At 36.8% G+C, this 18,257-nt stretch overlaps 1 protein-coding gene and 1 pseudogene across 1 annotated transcript; one reads left to right on the forward strand and one right to left on the reverse strand.

Moving 5' to 3' along the window:
- Positions 1–18,257, forward strand: part of LOC132855044 (deoxynucleoside triphosphate triphosphohydrolase SAMHD1-like) — a 55,683-nt pseudogene that overhangs the window by 28,882 nt on the left and 8,544 nt on the right.
- LOC132854927 (uncharacterized) lies at positions 12,201–15,781 on the reverse strand. The gene is made up of 9 exons (XM_060883591.1): positions 15,775–15,781; positions 15,128–15,338; positions 14,689–14,850; positions 14,479–14,566; positions 14,192–14,341; positions 13,741–13,944; positions 13,389–13,560; positions 13,209–13,288; positions 12,201–12,912 (listed from the first exon to the last, which is right to left on the reverse strand). Exons 1-9 carry the CDS (start codon positions 15,779–15,781, stop codon positions 12,616–12,618), a joined length of 1,371 nt encoding a protein of 456 aa, XP_060739574.1. The 3' UTR covers positions 12,201–12,615.

Raw genomic sequence — 18,257 nt, forward strand, 5'->3', positions numbered from 1 at the left:
ATTTAAGTACATATAACAACAGTTTTCTTGTTAATTTTAAGTAATTTTTTTCCAAGTTGGGTTTACTTAAAAAGTGTGATGCAAAAATGGTGCATACATATTTTAAGTAAATCCAACACATCATTTTTTAGAGTGTAAGAAAGAATGCTAGTTATGTATCTAACAATTGAACTCTGTCTATGAACCCTTTATAAGGAAATAATCCTCTGCTGGTTCGCTGAGGAAGTTTTGGGGAATAATTCCAGTATAACAGAACTTTCTGGAAGTTCAATTTTTCTGTATTCAGTATGAACCCTGCCACCCCTCTGTTCAGTGGCAACAGAACACATAACATGTTATTTAGGTGCTGAACATCACCAAAGTGCTTTTTGGGGGGATTCCAAAGTGATAACATTGTTTTTCAGATCAAATATGCCAAAAAAATTGGTTTATCCAACTGGTCAAATATCATCTCCTCTCAGAAGCACATTTGATGATTTGTCTTCAATATGTTGTGTTTATGGAAGCTTTGTGAATTAAAATTATCAATGAATAATTTATTTTCTGCATTATTTAAAAATCAAGCATCGCGTTAGTTCAGGCAGGCCACGTCGTCAAGCTGCATCAGCTGTAACGCGCACCAATCCGGTTACGACATCCATATTATCCGAACCTTTAAATTCACATTCATTGAGCCGCTTTCTAGCGCATGGCTGCTGCATCGATTTAAACTCCTTCTTCTTTACGTTATAATTCTTCATCATGTATTTGTTTTTCTTCTCTCTCCCCCTCTCTCTCTATTTATTTATTTATTTGTTTGTTTTTCAAAACATGTAAGTGAGCGTATTTAATACTATGCATGCTTAATGTTTCTGCTGTTATACGGGGGTCTATTTTATTTACTATATTTTGCATGTGCACGGACGGGCGCGTGGATTTTTGCCAAGAACAGAACCATACCGCCAACACTAACTGAATGCATAGCTATCACCTAATAAATGCTCATTTGACAAAGTGGTCCTGACTGAAATATAGTGTATTGAGAAAAAAAGTACAAGACACGTTTGTGTTACATTAAATTCTTCATGCACTCAAGTAACTTAACATAAAAATATATGAACTATGAAATATACTGTATGAACTGAAAAATAAAATCACAGGGTATTAAAATAATTCTTGTCTGTCATCACTCCTCATGCATTATGACAGGAGTTGCTTATTGTCTCTTCCACATGCTGCACACTCAGCTGTACACTGTAAGAAATGATTCTGTGGTCATGTAGATTTGAATTAATGTTTTTGGTTAAAATGTATTCAATATAATTGTGTTTTTGATTTTGAGGCAAATATTTAATTAAATTTCAAATAAAAATGTTTGGAATAAAATCTACCCATTGCAGTTAAATAAAACTTAAGCACTATATTTATCTAATCCCAAATGGAGAGAATATTGAGTGAATTCAAATTAATGTAAATTTTAATTGAAAAGCACTTCCTGTCAAAATGCGCCTTTTTTTAAAAAAAATAAATAAATAAAAAATAATGCAGCAGGCCTACAAGACATTTGAAGAGAGTAGGCTACAGACAGTGAATATTCATTTTCTTCCACATTGCTCATCTTGCAAAATTTAACTAGTTGACTTAGGTAAGAAAACTTCTTTTGTTATCACTGGGCTAGTAAGAAGAACTCATGTAGTGGTATATTACAATATAAAATGAGTTATCACAGAAAAAGAGACTCAGCAGCAACACAAAGTTAGCTTGTGTTGGAAGGCTATAGTGTGATGTTGTTGCGCTATAATATGAACACAGCATCATACATTTTGGAAGAATTCTTATGTATTGAAGTCAAACTTTTATTTTGAAGGATGTGGGTTAGCATTTTCATTATCATGGTTCCTAGGTCTTTTGCATGTTAATATCATATCCTCAGTATGTTTTTATGAAATTGCGTAAATGAGTACATTGGGTTTTATTTTAAGGTTCCATAAAGAGCAATATTTGGGGTTATCGCTGGAAAAGCATCTTATATTTCAGACGGCACTTGACGCACTTCCGTTGGCTTTACTTCTCGTGTGTGGGGATCGTCTTCCCGAGACAGGTAACGTAACTTCTCTCTGTTGTTTCACTGTTTTATTGCAACTTGCAAATGTGAAGTTAACTTAGCTAAATCCACGTGAAGTCAGTCTATTAGCAGCTAGCACTTAAGTTTGTTAGCTAACGTAACTTTAGCAGGAGGGGAGGAATTCAAATTCAAATGGCACAAACACTCTCTTTTTACAGCTAAACCGTACACTAAAAGTATCTGAAAACATTTTAGTAACAGAATACTGTTTCATATCTCATATCTGATTAGCGGTGTTTAGTTTGATATTTGGAGTTTCGTGAGCAGGTGTTGTGTCGAAGTCTGTTCCCCTATGTTCCCCTTTAGTGTAATGTTTCTTATAGCGTTTTCATCACGTTTCGTTTTTTTTTTCCGTATATTTAAGTGTATTCAAATAGTATAGTTAAGTGTATTCAATTATGTATTAACTTCAACTTAACATCTATCTGACTACACTTCAAGTGTAAATAGTATACTAAAATGGAACAACTTTTTTAAACTTCAAGTGCACTAAAATAAACTACTGAAAATCAAGATTCATGAGCACACTTACAGTACGCCATTCTAATGGAAATACACTTAAAAAGGCATTGCAGCACCAATTATAGTTGTATTTAAGTACATTTTGTGCATACACAAAGTATACTTTTATAAAGTACATATTAAATACGCCCATTGAAGTCCATTATTCGAAGAAACATCCAGAAATGTTTTCCTCAAAAAACTTAATTTCTCTTCCACTGAGGAAATAAAGACATGGATATCTTGGATGGCATTGGGGTGAGTAAATTATTAGGAAATTTTCATTTTGAGGTGAACTAATCCTTTAAAATGACATCAACTCCTTTTCCCCAATTAAAAAATCCAGGATCTATCTCAATATGTAAATATTTTGCATAAATTCATTTAATTTTTCACACAGGGATGATTTTTGTCTGTAGAAATGTGAAACTGAAAGGCACTTCTCATATCTAAAACTTTGTGTTTTCCTTAGGTGCCGCCAAATGAGATGGCAGTGTAAAGTCTGTGGATTCAGAGCGACACCAAGGGGTGATCTTCTGCAGCATTACAGACTACAGCACAGGACGTTTGAGATTGGAAATTCGGTACCTTGTCTTGATTATTATTGTCCATGCTCATTTAAAACATTAAGTGCCCTTCGCACACATTTGTCAAGATATCATGCAGAGGATGAAGCTAAGGGGCCAGGAGTAGTCCTCTCTTTCACATGTGTTATTTGCTCAGCTAAATATCCCACTGAAAAAGAATATTTCCAAAACCTCGGCAATCACCTAAGGAGTCATGAAACCGTAGAGTGTGTTTTTGTTGGATGTACATTTAAGACCAATATATATGGGACATTTTTCGTGCACAAAAGCAGAAAGCACAACCCTCATTCACTTGAAGACTTAAAGCCAGATGTCATTGGTGAACACCAAACTTTACCAAATGAAACTGATCCTTTAGTCCCAGGTGATAGTGATTGTGATGATGGTGATACCAGTATAAATCCTCCAGTGGATATATCAAAAGAAATTCACCAAAGAATTGGCTCACTTCTCTTGAAGTTGGAAAGTGTGCACAACGTTTCTGGAAAATGTATTGATGATTTGGTGGAGGAGCTTTTTTTTATATATACCGCTTCTGCTCCAGTAATCCGTCAGCTTGTCAATGCAAGTTTGAAAAAGTATAATTGTGCTGTGGAGGAGGACCTTGTTAACGAATTGGTGTTGGAAATATGCAAGTCACACCCTACAAGCAAGGCACTGGGAGAAGATGGGCCCTTTGGTTCTGTGTATAAGAGAAGACAGTATTTCAAGAAACAGTTTGAATTTGTCCAGCCAGTAGAGTACATCCTTGATTCGCAGGAGAATATCAGCTTTCAATATGTGCCCCTTCTTCAGACCTTGGAGCATATACAGTATTGACCAATAAGGATATTGCACATGAGGTTTTGAAAAAAAAAATCTCATCCACTCAGTATGAATCATTTCAAGATGGGAAAAATTTCAAACAAAATCCATTTTTTGCTGTAGATGAACCAAGAATAGCATTAATTCTCTATGCTGATGATTTTGAGGTTTGCAACCCTTTAGGGACTTCACGTTAGAAACACAAGATCACTGCAGTTTATTGGATCCTGGCAAATGTACCACCTGGACTGCGCTCTACGCTTTCTGCAATAAACTTGGCCATTCTCTGCAAAGCCGCTGACATTAAACGATTCGGCTATGATATTGTTTTAGAGCCTCTCTTGAAAGATCTGTCTGTTTTGGAACAAGAAGGAGTTTTTGTTGCCTGTGTTGGAAAGAACATAAAAGGCACAGTATATTGTGTGGCAGCAGACAATCTTGGTGCACACTCTCTTGGTGGACTTGTTGAAAACTTCACTGGTCCTTACATTTGCAGGTTCTGCTTAGGATCTCAATCTGAATACTCTCAAAAGGAGTGGGGAATTTCCACCCCGGACTGAGGAAACCCATAACTTGCATCTCAAAACTGTAGAAGATGACCCCACCTTGCCTCATTGCTATGGAGTCAAGAAAGCTTGCCCACTGACTAAGAAGCTGAGTCACTTCAGTTTTTTAGAGGTTACCCTCCTGATATACTCCACGACCTATTTGAAGGCATTGTCCCTAAAGAATTAGCACACTGTCTGAATACTTTCATTAAGAACAAATACTTCACATTATCAGAAGTTAATGACTTAATAAAGCAATTTCCGTTTGAGTTTACAGACAATCTTGACCGCCCTCAACCCATCCCAGTAAATTTTGGTAGTCGTGGTACTATAGGAGGAAATGGTCATGAGAACTGGGCACTCATAAGGTCACTGCCACTACTCATTGGCCCAAGGATTCCCTCTGATGATCCAGCGTGGCAAATTCTCATGACTCTTAAGGACATTGTAGAGCTCTCTGTGGCCCCTCTCCACTCCGTTGAAAGTGTTGCTTATCTTGACCAAAAAATATCTGAGCATCGTCATAGACTGCAAGAAGTTTTTCCTGATTTAAAATTGACACCCAAACACCATTTTTTGGAGCACTATCCTGCGCTCATAGAAGCCTTTGGTCCTCTAGTTGGACTGTGGACTATGCGCTTTGAGGCCAAGCATAAGTTTTTCAAGCGTGTTGTGAGGTTCACAAGCAATTTCAGGAATGTCTTGGCGTCACTTTCAACAAAACATCAGCTGATGATGGCTTACAATTGGCAAAGAAATATGGCTAAGCCTGCCCTGGTAACCAGTAAAGTGTCATCTTTGCCTTTGGAAGTACTACATGTTGACATCAAGGAGTCTGTCAAGAAACTGTTCCCTCAGCTAACAAGTGTACAGTTGTCAAACACTTTGACATACCATGGAACAAGGTATTCAGCTGGGATGATCTTGACGTATGGTTCTACAGGAGGGCTTCCAGACTTTGTAGAGATCATACAGATGTTGATCTTGGAAAGCAGTCTTTACTTCATTGTCAAGAAACTCAATGCTTGGTACCTGGAGCACATCAGATCTTTTCTGTTGGAAACCTGTAATGAAGTGAATCTTGTTCATCACCTCAGCCTTCAAGATGTCTATCCACTTGCAGCTTACAGACTTGCAGGAATGCGTGTGGTTACACTGAAACGTTACATTTGTTGTACATTGTAGATTCTATCTTTTCCCTCTATCATAAACTGTAGGGTGTTGGTGATTTTGTGAATTGGCTTATTTACAAAAAACAGAGGCCCTCACATCACTTGTTTTTGAGGGTTTGAGTAATTTTGGTGCTTAATGGAGGTATAACCTTTATTTTTTTTTTAAAGACTGTTTTCTTCTCACTAGGCCACCTGACATGGATTCAGCAGTGCTCCGGGTCCTCTTTGGTCACAGAATAGAGAAACTGACTCTTCCATCCGGAATACCAGAGACAATGGAGGAACTGAACTTGGCCATCAAGCAGACATTAAGTATACCTGACGACTTCAGCCTGCAGTATTTAGATCCAGATTTTGATTACTTTTTTACTCTTAACTCCACTGCTGAAATTACACACAAAGCCACAATTAAGGTTGTGACAATCAATCCAGTTGTTCTCAATTTGTTCCCATTACCACCCAATGACAGCTATGATGAAAGTTTCACCTCAGAGCAATCCCATGATCCTGCCTCCACAAGTTCCACTGTACAAGACTCCTGTGGCTCATGTGATTCATCATCTGAAACCTCAACCATCATGTCAGCAAGCAGCAGCCTACAAAAGAAACCATGGCCAACTGATTTCATTATTCCACGATTCTCTATTGAAACCAAAATGATTCTTGAAAGAGCAAATGAAGTTTATAGAAAAGAAGGCACACTGCTGACTATGCCAAACATCAAGTCAGACATACTTGAAAAGTTAGCTCAGTCCATTTATACATACACTCCCTATCCATCACTCCAGAATCGTCTTTCTGTCGCTGAAGCACTTATCAAGGCACACCCATGTCTGAAGGATCCGGGGAGCTCTTCAGGCATCATTGGTTGGCAGAATAGTATTAAATACAAGATGGCTAACTACAGAACCAAGTTAAGAGGCTTTGGTATTCCAGATGTTACATGCAATGCTCTTAAGCATAAATGCCCTGCTGACAGGAAGTCTGCAAAAAATGTGAAAAAGGCAAAAAGAGCAGAGGTCAATTATCTGCCACCCTACCCAGCTGGTGAAAATGAGCAAAGCTTGGAGAAAGTAAGGGAAGAGCTGATCACAGTGTCAAAAAAGAACAACAATGAAAATGTAGTCAAAGACCAAATGAGCAAAACATTTGCCCTCAGACGACATGAAATCATCAATCTGTGTCCAACTGTTCGAGCCATGAAGGACCGCTGGCCTGCCCTGTTTGACCCTTTTCAAGTAAGTTGGATTGTGTAATTCCTGTTAAGAAACATGTAAACATGTAAATGTAAATGTGAAACCGACGACCCTGTAAAGGATTGCTTCCAAATAATTTTGTCAAATTGACTTCAAGATGTAAAAAAATACTCTTACTTTGATTAATAATTTGTCTAACATGTTTTTTTCCACAAAGTTTCAATAATGTCATTAAAATCCTTAAAATTACATCTAACTCTTCCTCATTTACAATTCCAGAATGTTTAAATATGCAAATATTGTGGGTGGAGGGGGACTTCAGTACTCTGACAGTGGCAAAAAGTATTGAATGTTAGACAATTTATATGGAAAAGGTTTAAGAGGCTAAGAACTGATGTGATACCTTTGTCTCTTTTGTTGCCTTTGTGTTTCAGATCAATGCAGAATTTCAAAAAACAACTACTGTACTTCTGGAAACAAAATTTATGTCTGCGTTAGACCGTCACACTCCCAAGCTACTGACGCTATTTCGTGCCAAAGGTGGAACATTTGGAAGAAGACTGGAGATCATACAGTAATTGAACTGCTGCAGGTTAAGTAATTTTCAAAATTAGAAGTAGCTTTGTTCCATAAGATTTCCAAATTATATGAATAAGGACATCAAACTGAATGATAGACAATTGTCCTCAGAACTGCTGCCCTATTTTAGAAAAGGAAAAACTAATAACAGCTCATGCCTTTAAGATGCTGTTTTTTGTTTTACAAATTAATCAGAGGCAAGGCAATTTTATTTGTATAGTCCATTTTACAAACATTTTGTCTCAAAGGGCTTTACATAGCATCATGACAACAGCCTCTGCACTTAGACCCTCACATTGACTGAGGAAAAACTCCCAAGAAAACCCATTTTAACAGGGTTAACCCTTTTTAATACCTCCAATCGCTCACTGTGAATCCTCCGGATAATTCACTGTTGTATTCACACATGGGGTAATTCAGAAATGACACAGACTTTGTACTATAGAGCTGTCCGGGTTAAATCCATTTAATGTCAGATTCGAACATTTGTGTTCACACATTTATCTTCTTCAGGTGATGTCTTTAAAATTTCAGGCTTGCAGTGCTTGTGTGGAAGGGGCTAATGGATTATCACGAAATCATAAACAGTACATTTTCTACTTTAAAGCCATTATGAAGCTCTGCCTTGTGGTCTGACGAAGCTTTATACATTAAATAAAGCAGACATGTAAAGTACGATCAGAATTGATAGGTGTCGTGTGTTTACATTTCTAAATTACAGAAACATCCAGTTTTTTGTTTTTTTTTAGTGATTGACTTATCAGTTGTTGCATTCCTCCCCAGGACTCAGTGCACTCTTCGATTGAGAGGACCAGAGAGGTTGTTATTCGCTGTCTTATAGAATACCTTGGAGAACAAGGGGGACATCTTATCAAAGAATTCAACGTAGGTGAACTTAATTTACATTAACTTAATTCAAGGACCATATTTCCTTAATTCCTCAATTAGGTGCTTGATCTAGGTATGTGACTTTTATCTGTAAATTAAATTAATGATGATTTTTTTCAGAATTTCTTATATCTGAATATTTTTTGGTAATGCATTGTGTAGGTCTTAAATTGACATCTTTATGGTCTTAAAATGTCTTAAAAAGGTCTTAACCCTGTACAAAAACATCAAAATAGAGAAGAAAACAAAACAAGGAACAATTTGACACCAAAATAAAATCTAATAAAATAGATTTATAAGCTACGAAAACAATAATAAATGTATTTTCTAGTAATGTGATATGCTTGCAATATATTTCTGACAGTTTTATACTAAGACAATAACAATTTCATGTTGCAGGACACTGGGAACTTGGAGGAACTTGAACAAGTCATAATGGCCATTACTGTGACCCCAAAGCCTGGAGCTTCTACAAGCAACAGCCCAAAGAACATTGGGATCGTCATACACACAGAAAAATCAAGGTACAGTAAAGTACCTAAAAGAGTACAAATGCTTTGTCGCCCCAGCTGTACCCTAGCAGGGTACAGAAATGTACCTCTGAACACTGGTACATTTTTGTACCTTCTTGTTTGTACCTCTAAAAGAACAATTTTGCACAATTTTGTTATGGTTTAAAATTACATCCTGGTATTCTCCCAGGGCCCTTCACTAATATCCAGCTGAACTGATTTGTCCTATTAAAGTAAAAATAAAAAAAATAGAAAGACACTTGCATGGATGGGGGAAGACTCAATTCCAATTCGTTCAGAGGCATTAGGCTTTGAGCATTTTGTTACCTGTTTAAATACAAAACATAGGCAATGCATTTTTCACATTTTTTTTAATCACAAAAATAACAAATTTGAGTATTAAAGTACAGACCATTCTCAGTTTTATAACTAATACTAGATATTCTGTACCACACATTAACAATTCAATTAACACAGAATTTCAATTCCTGTGCTAAACATAGTGCATGTTTTACAAGCATTTAAACAAAATGTAACAATTCTTGAATAAAATACAGAACATTAGCAATTCAACTCATATACTGGATGTTCTGTATAAAACCACTTAAAATATTTAACATGAACATGTACAATGCATTTCAATTCCTTCAGAGCTTAAATACAAAACTGAAATCATCGGGCCCAATGAGCAGTTCATTAATCAGTTTTAAATACTAAACTCTCAGGCATTTTAACATCCTATCCTCGCTTTTGCAGACTTGTTTTTACTTTTGTCCCTCTTTAGACCAACCATCACTGATTATCAGTATGTCAACTTGTATTTTGAACATTAAAACCACATATCTGATAAAAAATCTGGACGGAAGACTTGCATTAAACAGACAGTTTACCCAAAAACTTAATTCTGTCATTTACTCATCCTCATGTAGTTCCAAACCTCTAATTAAATGAAGATATTTTGAAGAATGTTGGTAGCCAGACAGCTAATGGTAGCCATTGACTTCCATATTAGGAAAACAATAAAAATACTACGCAAGTCAATGGCTACCAACAACTGTCTGGATACCAAAATTCTTCAAAATATCTTCTGTGTTCAATTGAAGAAAGAATTCATATAGGTTTGGAACAACATGAGGGTGAGTAAATGACAAGTTTCATTTTTGGTTGAACTATGACTGTAATGGCAGGTATAACAATTCTCTCTATTAATACTTGTACACTAAGCATCCTCATCATATGACCTTGCCAAAAACCTACAAGGATTTATACAAAATGTCTCAATCCAACATACAGATTACCATCAACTGTATATGTGTCAAGTGATGTGTGGTCAAACTCATCTCCAGATTTGAGCAAAATCCAGACACTGTCTACTCTTACACGATATGCATGAAAATGTGAATCAAAGGACAACGGAAGCAAGATTTTACTGCAAAGCACCCATGTGGTATCAATGTTAAGAATGTACTTGATCTGGCCAAACACAGGAATTTTTTCAACATGTAAAAGGTCTAACGTCAACACGTCACTAACAGTATACTTGATATTGTCTGCAGTCAGTTGAGAGACACGTTGCATTAATTTGACATCAAATTCTACATCCCTGAAGTTGCCATTTTCTCTTAGAGCAGTCTGAAGATCAATGGGTAGAGACAATAAGGGTGTGCATATACTTCTACCTGGCACCTTTTCACAATCACCCAAGATATTGTCTGGTGAAAGTTCCCAGCATTGTTTGAACTGGTGCCGATTGCTCAGAGTCATTGTTACATTTACAAAACTTCGACAGTTATAAGTCAGATTCTTAAAATATTGATGTTTTCCTTCGAATCTCATACACCAATGAGAACGAAGAGGACCGTACATTAACATTAATCTGGGATAAAGTATAAGATAGTGGCATTTAGGTGTTAAAACACTTCCAAATACTTCTGTCATCTCTGAAAGGAATGCATGTACAAGTACTTCTAGATTTGCTAGTGCATCTTTCCTCAACTTAGCTGCCATGACAATATCTGCAATCTCTTTACATAATAAGAACACGTGCCAATATCTGGTGCCCGGAGGAACACGATGACCCATTATAAATGGCAACAATCTGAAAAGACACCATTTCTGAGCAGCTGTTCCTATGATCCCTGAGGTTTGAAGAAGTCGTTCAGACAACAGCACAGGCTTATTGGCCTTGTCATTCTGACCAAAAGAGAATTTTTGGAGCTCTTCATTTATCTCAGTTACAGTTATATGCTTTTGTTTATGAGCTTCGCAAATAACATGCTTCAATATCAGTGGAAAAACTCCCTCCAACATATCATGCATGATGTCTGGGGGCAAAGACTTGGTCACATCAAAATAACCTAGCGCATCAAATGAACAAGTGCTGCGTACACCATACAAAGTAGCATTTTCTTTGTTATGCTGGACACACTGGAGATGATATTCGTGGACTTCAGTTGTTCTTAGAACAAAACTACTTCCTGGAAATTTTGATTCATTTCTGAATGCGTTGCCATACAATAACGACAAATTCGACCCGAGTTGAAAAACCGAGTTGATTGTCAGCAGAAAACGTTGCTAAAGCAGCATAAACTTTGTGTTCTGTTCCACAGACATTCACAGTGAAGCCATCAGTTGAAAGCTGTTTTAGGTCATCTATCAATGGTTTTAATACGATATCCATACCAAACTCTTTCAAATGGGAATGACGAACCAGCAGAGCTAAATGAATGTGCTTAAGATGAGATCGCTACATTCCACCTAAATTTCCAACTGTGTAGTAAAATCCACACAACTTATACTTCATTCTCTTAGGACCTAAAGGATTAACTATTTCAAATTCGTCTTCATATAAATGAAGTCTTAAAGCATCTGGATGTTCTCTAAAAAACAAATGTTCCTTGAAATAAAGGCCATCTTTATAGTCCATCAGAAACAGTTCATCTTGGACCTTGTTATTTTCAGATAGTATTTGATTCCAGACATCTTCATGGGAACAGTATTTTTTTAAAACTTCAGAGATGGAAACATAGGAATAGGTTCCTATTTTGTTCCCTGAAGGGCCTCTCAGTGTGTGGTGAACAGGTTCTGTATAGTCCATCTTGGCCTTACAGTGTTCTTTAATCATATGTGGAGAACGAACCACCTCAAAAGCTTTATCAAAGAAATCAGATGAATCCAAAACCTGCTGAAGTTCAGGACACTTTGAAATATCAAAACCACTATTTTCAAGATGATGAGAAATAAAATCATCATAGTTCTCTTTAAAAAAAGAAGAGAGAAATTTGAAATAATCTGCAATGTCTTGTTGGACTGACAAATGTAGAAGGTTTTTCTCTCTGCATTTAAGAATGAATCCAAATAGATGTTCTTGGAAATCTTCTAAAAGTTTATCTAAAAGTGGCATAACTTGAGGATCAGAGGAATTTGGATCAGATGAATTTTGCTGATCAGGGTAAAAGCTGTGTTGCTGTACTGCTGACTCTTCTTCACTGGGACAGTCATTTTTGTCATCAGATTGTCCAAAAACAAAGGATCTGTGCTTCCTGTAAACATGTTTTCTATAAGAATGATAACGCGAAAAAGTTGACTGGCACTCATTTATACTACAGGTGATATTAAAATTTGATTGATGCGCATGAACGATTCCAACATGTTGGATTAATTTAACGAGACTGAATGTCCTCCGTGTGCACTTTGGGCAATGGTACATTTGAGGGATGAGGATTTAATATAAAAGGTTTATCATCCTTAGTAAAGTGACTGGCAGTGGCTTGTCTCCCTCCTCCACGATGTTGACAATGCTCCTCTGAAGAAAAGTGAGAGTGTTCTTCAGGTGTGGTGGATATGTGATGTTAAAAGTAAAATACATACAGAAGGCAGTCATGAAGGCCTCGTCTAGGCTGGTGCACTGGCACACAACCATGCCATCCACCTTCACCACGCTGTGCCCTCTTCCAATGATTGCCATCTTCCAATCATTCTCCATCAGTTGAATGGTTGGAAAGGGGGTAGCAGGGTCCTCCTACGTACATAAGAGAAAACAAAGAAAACATTTTCAAATGTAAATAAACAAGTCAGTCATTTTAGCCTTTTATTATATTTTAAAAATTACTTGTATACATTGTAGATGGTTTTACAGGTACATTTACTCTAGAATTTTCATACTAAAGCTGGCGACAACTTAAAAAAAAAAAAAAAAAAAAAGGTTATGGCAAAAATGAAGCACATCTACCAGAGACAGAAATCCAAGCTCTTTTTCTGTTATTGTACTAACATGAGGTCCACCAGCCAGCATTGCAGGATAATTCAGAAGCCTACTTCTTTCATAGTAATGTAGTGTTCAATCTTTTCTCTGAAGATGAATGGCAAGAAGATAAGCCCAGCCCTTAAGTCAATTCCTGCAATGTGGAAAAATATCCTACTTTCTCAATCACATATTTTGCAATGTGGTAAAGCAAATGACATAGTGAGTTTCACTAGAAAAGTGACTGTCTCTACCTGGTAGATCTTCAGCCAGGGCATCCTGTCTTGTTTCAGTGTACTGTTTTGCTAGGGGGGATTTTGCTGTGGCAAGTTTCAGCACATTTGGCAGAACTCTAGCAAAGCCCTCTCTGAAGCGATGACAGAAGCTGCTTGGTGAGGGATGGATTCGGTCAATCTCATCAAAAAACTGTAGAATGTGAAGACATGATTAACATTCAGTGCACCACTGAAAGCAAATTTATTTTAATTAAATGTTTTATTTAATTAAATGTTTATTTTCTGTGACAGCAATCAACATGTCTGCAATTTCACAATTTCCAAAATCGTAACTGCATCCCTGTATCATTCAGATGTTTTCAAAACTCACTCCATTAGGCGTTCTTAAGTATGGGTACTTTTTGACTACATCCTCCACAGACATTCCTTCCATGATTTCTCGACGTCTCCAGGAGAATGCTCGTGCCATGCGGTCTTTGACAGTCGAGATGTCTGGATGTTTCTTCTGATACTCACTTTGTAGAACGTTCACATGGACCTCAACAAACGTTGAATCCTCCCCAACACAAGTTTCCTTTGTCAGAACAACAAACAGAGAATGCTTAAAGGCAGCGACAGATTTGTGAAAAGTGAATCCGGACCCTAATGTTCAGTCAGTGAAAGAGTTACTGTAGGTGTATGCAAAAATATTTAAATGTCTGTAATATCTGCCTTACATTGTCCTGCACTAAGTGAAATGTAAAAGTGATTAAAAGTAAATATAAAAAAAAAGAAACATGGAAAATTAGATATGCATATGGCAGTGGGCTTGCATATGCTACCCTAGCTGGCTTTCGACACGAGCTCGCAGATGCACTGGTGGATCTGGACTGCTTTGTATGGCCAAACTTCTCCTTTCTTACTTCACTGTCGCTGACAAGTGGTGCACGTTCTGCTTTAAATTTTCGCTTTAAAGACATGTACCAGGTGTGCTAGTAAAAAAAACAAAAAACAAAACAAAAACAAAAAAACATTTGACTATTTGGCATATTCCAGCAAGTAAAGATACAATATTATTTTGTACAATTATGTAGACAAAGATAAATGGCTTAAAAACAATGCAACTTACATAGCCATTTCCCTCCTTATCCCTCAGGAAAGGGTATTTCACTATCAGTGCCTTGGCACCTTGAATATACTCTGCATTAGTTGGATACCTAGTACAAAGGCAGAAAAAAACTCTAAATCTCTTGGTTGTGTCTAACAGTCTTCATAGATTGTGAATTGATCTTAAGTAGTACAGTTGTAGTAGCAAATATGTTATAATGGTTATACTTACAAAGTGTATTCTGCCATCGTTTCATACAGCGTTCTTATTATTTTGCTGCGTACTTTTGGCACTGTGTGACATGGTTCCTTGATGTCAAGTCTCACCTGGACATCTTTGGGAAAGGTTGGAATGACAGTCACAATAGGTAGTCCCCTGTGAGCTGCTTCAACACTGCAATACAAAATTACATCAGTAACCAATTGAGGGTTGATCCTATTGCATACAACAAAAAACACAGACTCTTACCTAAAAAGCCTTTATTGTAGGGCAGTGTTACATATCATTACATCAGTGTTTCCTTTTTATGGGCTATTGAACTAAAAACATTTATGAAATAATCAGACAATATCTAGTCTTTTTTCACCGTTTTCAAAATAATGTTAAAATTGATAAAATTTTATGTTGTTGAACACATTTACCAAAACGGCATCGTAAAAATAACCCTTACCTTGGATCAGTGGAAGGATGAGGCTGGAGTTCTGCCGTAGACTGAGCGACTTTAACTGGTACTGGCTCCAGTACAACAATGGTCTCATTCTCCTTGTAATGGCGTACAAACTGTTGAAATTTTAGTTGCTTTTTGAAGGAACCATCAAACAGGTAGCCAACCATGGCTTCAGTGAGTCCACAATCCACTGTTTCTCCATCTACGTCATTTTCTGATCACACAGAAAATTACAACAGTTATAGACGAATAACTGTAAAACACAGACAGACTTGAGTGCGATCAAATGTGTGGAAAATGATAATCGTCGGAGAATTAGTTAACTCCATGAACACCTAAACGAAGATAAGCCAAAGACGGTGCCAGTGTATTACTTATAAAAAACCAATCCCTGACTAATGAAGTCATCATTCACTGCAGCTGCCACTGACGCTTCGGCCTCCGGTTGCTATAGAAACAGTCAGTGTCCTGAGATGCGCGCTTAATTATGCTGCCTTCACGTGCTACCAGAAACTTCCTACTTCCCACTTTTGAAATCGTGGTTATACGGAACCCCGCACATGACATGCAAGAAAAAAAATAATAAATCGTGCGTACGATTTATTAATTCGTTCCCTCGATTTATGAATCGTGCGCACGTCTTTGCCTACTTGTCATGTCCGTGGCTCCGTATAATTACGAGCTCATCACATTCAAATTTTAACTTGAGAGTGTGTTCATGACCAATAGTATGTAACTAGTTACTAATATTTACCCTAATTCCGAAAGCACGTGAAGGCAACATAAAAACGCTGAGCTCTTGTGCAAGAGGCTGCAAAAGACGCAAGATCCATTATGGAGTATCAGCATTTTGTCCTTTTCAAAGTTCTGGTTTGAAATGCGTGAGCAAACTTCTGGCTTGAAAATGAGACTGTAGTTGCAGTGTACATGTTTTGCTACACGATGGTTAGCTTCTACAGAGCTTGGGAATTGTACATCTGAAAGTGCTATGTTTGTAAGTTAGCACTGATTTGGACTCTTATCCCACGAATGTCAGTGAGATTTCTAGTTCAGAGTACGAAATGTTTTTTACTCCGTTCAAATTACAATTTTCTGCTTTTGTTTTGGTACATGCACCTCTGGAGGATTTTTCTTTAATATCATTATTGACCCAATTTAGTGGCTAAGTGAGGTGAGAAAGCATGGAATCAGGTTTATGGACACCACCATTCTGTATGTCATTTATTTTTGTTTTTACAAAATAGTTTAAAGTCAGCATTCTGTCCTTTTCAAATGTCTGGTTTGAAATGCAAGATCCAACTTCTGGCTTGAAATGAGACTGTGGTTGCAGTGTACAATGATGTGCTACAATGTGTCTAAAGCACAAAAGTGAATAAAATTGTTAATAAAAATTCTTATTTGAGTATTTAAGTTCTGTACTTTCTGGGCTATATTATTCATAAGAAAGGAATATTTAGATTTAATTAATTGCATTGATTAAATTCAAATCAATGTGCAGATTAATGTAGATGATGATTACTCAATTATGATATGTAGAATTAAATTAATTTTTATTTGTACTATAGTATATACATTAGTATATATATTAGTATATACACATTACGGAGTTTATCTTTTTCAAATCTACTCAATATTTTTGTTTAGGTTATAATTAATTATGTACTGTTTTATATTAAATTTTCTCATATTAAATGGATAACTATTAAGGGTCTAATTTAATTAATATTTACTCAATACCAAACCTTGTGAAATGTAATTAATAATATTGCTTGTAATCTGTTGCCTCATTTTTATTGAGTAGATATGGTGTATCTTTTCTTACAGTGTACATCAGAAAATCTATGAGGAGACAAGCTGATGATTTTGTTAAATACCTTCATAACATTAGAATGAAATATTTCACATTTCTGGTGATGAGATATATGAACAGTACTAAATATAACATTAATAGGATTAACACTGATAAATGTTGCTATGGGAGAAATTAATTGAGGACACTTTTTTATATCACAGATCTTCAATGACTCTGTCCATAGCCATATCGAGCTGCATCCTCTGCTGGTTAAAATCATTGACACACCGGAGTTTCAGCGACTGAGAAAAATCAAGCAGCTAGGAGGAGGCTATTTTGTCTTTCCAGGAGCTTCTCACAACCGCTTTGAACATTCCATCGGGTAAAACTGTCATACTTTCATACTAACATGAAATTATTTTAGGTGAAGATTGTGGTAGCTGATTTTGATGATGGTAAGTGATCATTCATATTCTAATTATTTCTAATAAAGATTATGGACCAGGAGAGCTGATGAGAAAGACAGAACAAGGAAAGAAAGAAAGAAAGAAAGAAAGAAAGAAAGAATATAGTCAGCCGTTCTATGATTAAAAACAATGATATTAATTAATAATAAATATCAATTTGAATAAATAAATAGTTGAATGGGGGGCACGGTGGCTTAGTGGTTAGCACGTTCGCCTCACACCTCCAGGGTCGGGGTTCGATTCCCGCCTCCACCTTGTGTGTGGAGTTTGCATGTTCTCCCCATGCCTCAGGGGTTTCCTCCGGGTACTCCGGTTTCCTCCCCCGGTCCAAAGACATGCATGGTAGGTTGATTGGCATCTCTGGAAAATTGTCCCTAGTGTGTGAGTGCGTGAGTGAATGAGAGTGTGTGTGTGCCCTGTGATGGGTTGGCACTCCGTCCAGGGTGTATCCTGCCTTGATGCCCGATGACGCCTGAGATAGGCACAGGCTCCCCGTGACCCGAGGTAGTTCGGTTAAGCGGTAGAAGATGAATGAATGAATGAAATAGTTGAATGAATAAACAAACAAACACAAAACAGTTACTAAGACACTACAGATTTAATTGCTGCTGACTTACTGCTGCTAATATTTCGAGCACAATCATTATGTAATGTCTTACAATATTTATACCATCATGATGAGGTAAAAATACATCATTTTACTTTCCTTCACAGTGTGGCTCATCTAGCAGGAGAACTTGTGTGGAGTCTGAGAGCTCATGGAGAGCAGATAACTGATCAAGATGAACTCTGTGTCCAGATTGCAGGATTGTGTCATGACCTGGGTGAGTTATATACTGTATATATATATATATATATATATATATATATATAT

The sequence above is a fragment of the Tachysurus vachellii genome, chromosome 12 (assembly GCF_030014155.1).
Source record: "Tachysurus vachellii isolate PV-2020 chromosome 12, HZAU_Pvac_v1, whole genome shotgun sequence".
NCBI lineage: Eukaryota > Metazoa > Chordata > Actinopteri > Siluriformes > Bagridae > Tachysurus > Tachysurus vachellii.

Excerpts from the sequence above, each read along its gene's own strand:
- LOC132854927 (XM_060883591.1), bottom strand. Across the intron at positions 14,342-14,478 it reads ATAAGGAGGGAAATGGCTAT|CACACCTGGTACATGTCTTT; the intron begins GTAAGTTGCATT and ends TTTTTTTACTAG. Across the intron at positions 13,561-13,740 it reads ACTTAAGAACGCCTAATGGA|TTTTTTGATGAGATTGACCG; the intron begins GTGAGTTTTGAA and ends CACATTCTACAG.